The sequence below is a fragment of the Haematobia irritans genome, chromosome 1, assembly GCF_050003625.1.
Source record: "Haematobia irritans isolate KBUSLIRL chromosome 1, ASM5000362v1, whole genome shotgun sequence".
In the NCBI taxonomy this organism is placed as follows: Eukaryota; Metazoa; Arthropoda; class Insecta; order Diptera; family Muscidae; genus Haematobia; species Haematobia irritans.
The window spans coordinates 169,972,073-169,974,134 of NC_134397.1; the positions used below are offsets into that span (position 1 = coordinate 169,972,073).

Here is a 2,062-nt window from a genome sequence, read left to right on the forward strand (position 1 = left end):
TGCGGCAATTTTGCTTATTTACGTAGCCATTCAACCAGAAATGAGCCTCATCGCTGAACAAAATTTGTCGATAAAAAAGCGGATTTTCTGCCAACTTTTCTAGGGCCCATTCACTGAAAATTCGACGTTGTGGCAGATCGTTCGGCTATTCATGATGAAATGTCAAAGCATACTGAGCATCTTTCTCTTTGACACCATGTCTGAAATCCCACGTGATCTGTCAAATACTAATGCATGAAAATCCTAACCTCAAAAGAATCACCCTTTATTTCACACCAATAATTGTCTATCAATGATTTCGCTGCTTCACAAAATAATCGGTTCAATGATTGAAATATTTCATTCATTATCTTTTATAATAAAATGAAAACATATTTCAATTTGTGTCACAAAACTAATATTGTGATCATTGAAAATTCATGCACTCCGGTTGCAATACAATTATACGCAATCATTTTCAAAACTTTACAACGTACCACCATTAAATTAATTCACAAAAAAAATCTTTGTTTTTTTTAGATTTTATAATTTGTTTTTTTTTTTTTTTTTTTTTTTTATCAAAATATTCTTAACAACATAAAAACTCTTAACATTAACTAAACTAATTGCAAAACTCCTTCTTATCCATAGAAGCCACCATAGTATGGGCGGCCATAGTATCCACCATAAGGACGACCATAAGGACGACCATAGAAACCACCATATGGGCGACCATAAAAACCACCATAGGGACGACCATAAAATCCACCGAATGGACGACCCAATCCAATAGTAATGAATTGACGTGCTTGTCGTGAATTTTCATCTCCACTCTCAACTCCAGCATCTACAGCCAATAAATCGTTGGCAGCTACATTTTCACTATCATCGATTTGTTCAATAGCAGCTGACCAGGACAGGGCCAAGAAGCAGGCCAAAAAAGTTAACAGCACAAAACAGCGCATATTGTAAAACTAAATGGATTTTTACTTCAACACTAAGTTCTTGTTCTTAGAAAGTGCGTTCTTAACTCGAACCCGTAATGTTTGTGATTATTAAGTTACCTATCGAGATGACTGTCTTATATACCCCATAATGACATTACCGAAATTCTATTTCGATTTAAAGATGTTGATTTACCACTAACATTTGCAATAGAAATTCGCTACGCTAGATGAGTGGCAGAACATAAAAAAACCATCGTTTACGAAAACAATTCTGGTACCGGAGATCTAGATAGATCGTCTAAAACAAAGAAACCACATAAAAAATGTAAACAAAATGAATGAATGGAGAATGACAGAGGCTATAAGGGATTTACTACGTCATTACGTGTAAGTCACCATAAAAATAACGCCTCGTTAAAACTCAGTGAATGGAATACGAATTTGTAAGCCGTATGGAATATGCCAGACACAAAGATCATTGGCTCATTATAACTAAAATTTCTTCAAATAAAAACAAGTATATACGGACGTAAGTTCGGCCAGGCCGAATCTTATGTACCCTCCACCACTACTAAAGACTGTCATCCACAATCGAATTACCTGTGTTGCGGTAACACTTGCCGATGACAAGTTATCTTAAAACTTCTTAACACCCTCTTCTAAATTGTAAGTTAGTCCATACGGGGTATATATTACACAAAAAAGCCGATAAAATACGTATATAATTCAGTTTGACAAAATTCTCTATCGAAATAAAATTTTGACAAAATTTTCTTTAGAAATAACATTTTGACAAATTTTTCTATAGAAATAAAATTTCGACAAAATTTTCTATAGAAATAAAATTTCGACAAAATTTTCTATAGAAATAAAATTTCGACAAAATTTTCTATAGAAATAAAATTTTTGACAAAATTTTATATAGAAATAAAATTTTGACAAAATTTTCTATAGAAATAAAATTTTGACAAAATTTTCTATAGAAATAAAATTTTGACAAAATTTTCTATAGAAATAAAATTTTCTATAGAAATAAAATTTTCTATAGAAACAAAATTTTCTATAGAAATAAAATTTTGACAAAATTTTCTATAATAATAAAATTTTGAAAATATTTGGTAGACTATTTTTGGCGA

At 31.3% G+C, this 2,062-nt stretch overlaps 1 protein-coding gene across 1 annotated transcript; it reads right to left on the minus strand.

Moving 5' to 3' along the window:
- Positions 1 to 532: 532 nt before the first annotated feature.
- Positions 533 to 1,014, minus strand: LOC142242902 (uncharacterized). Its single transcript, XM_075314391.1, has one exon. The coding sequence runs from the start codon at positions 942 to 944 to the stop codon at positions 621 to 623; it is 324 nt and encodes a 107-aa protein (XP_075170506.1). The 5' UTR covers positions 945 to 1,014; the 3' UTR covers positions 533 to 620.
- Between the last annotated feature and the right edge of the window lie 1,048 nt (positions 1,015 to 2,062).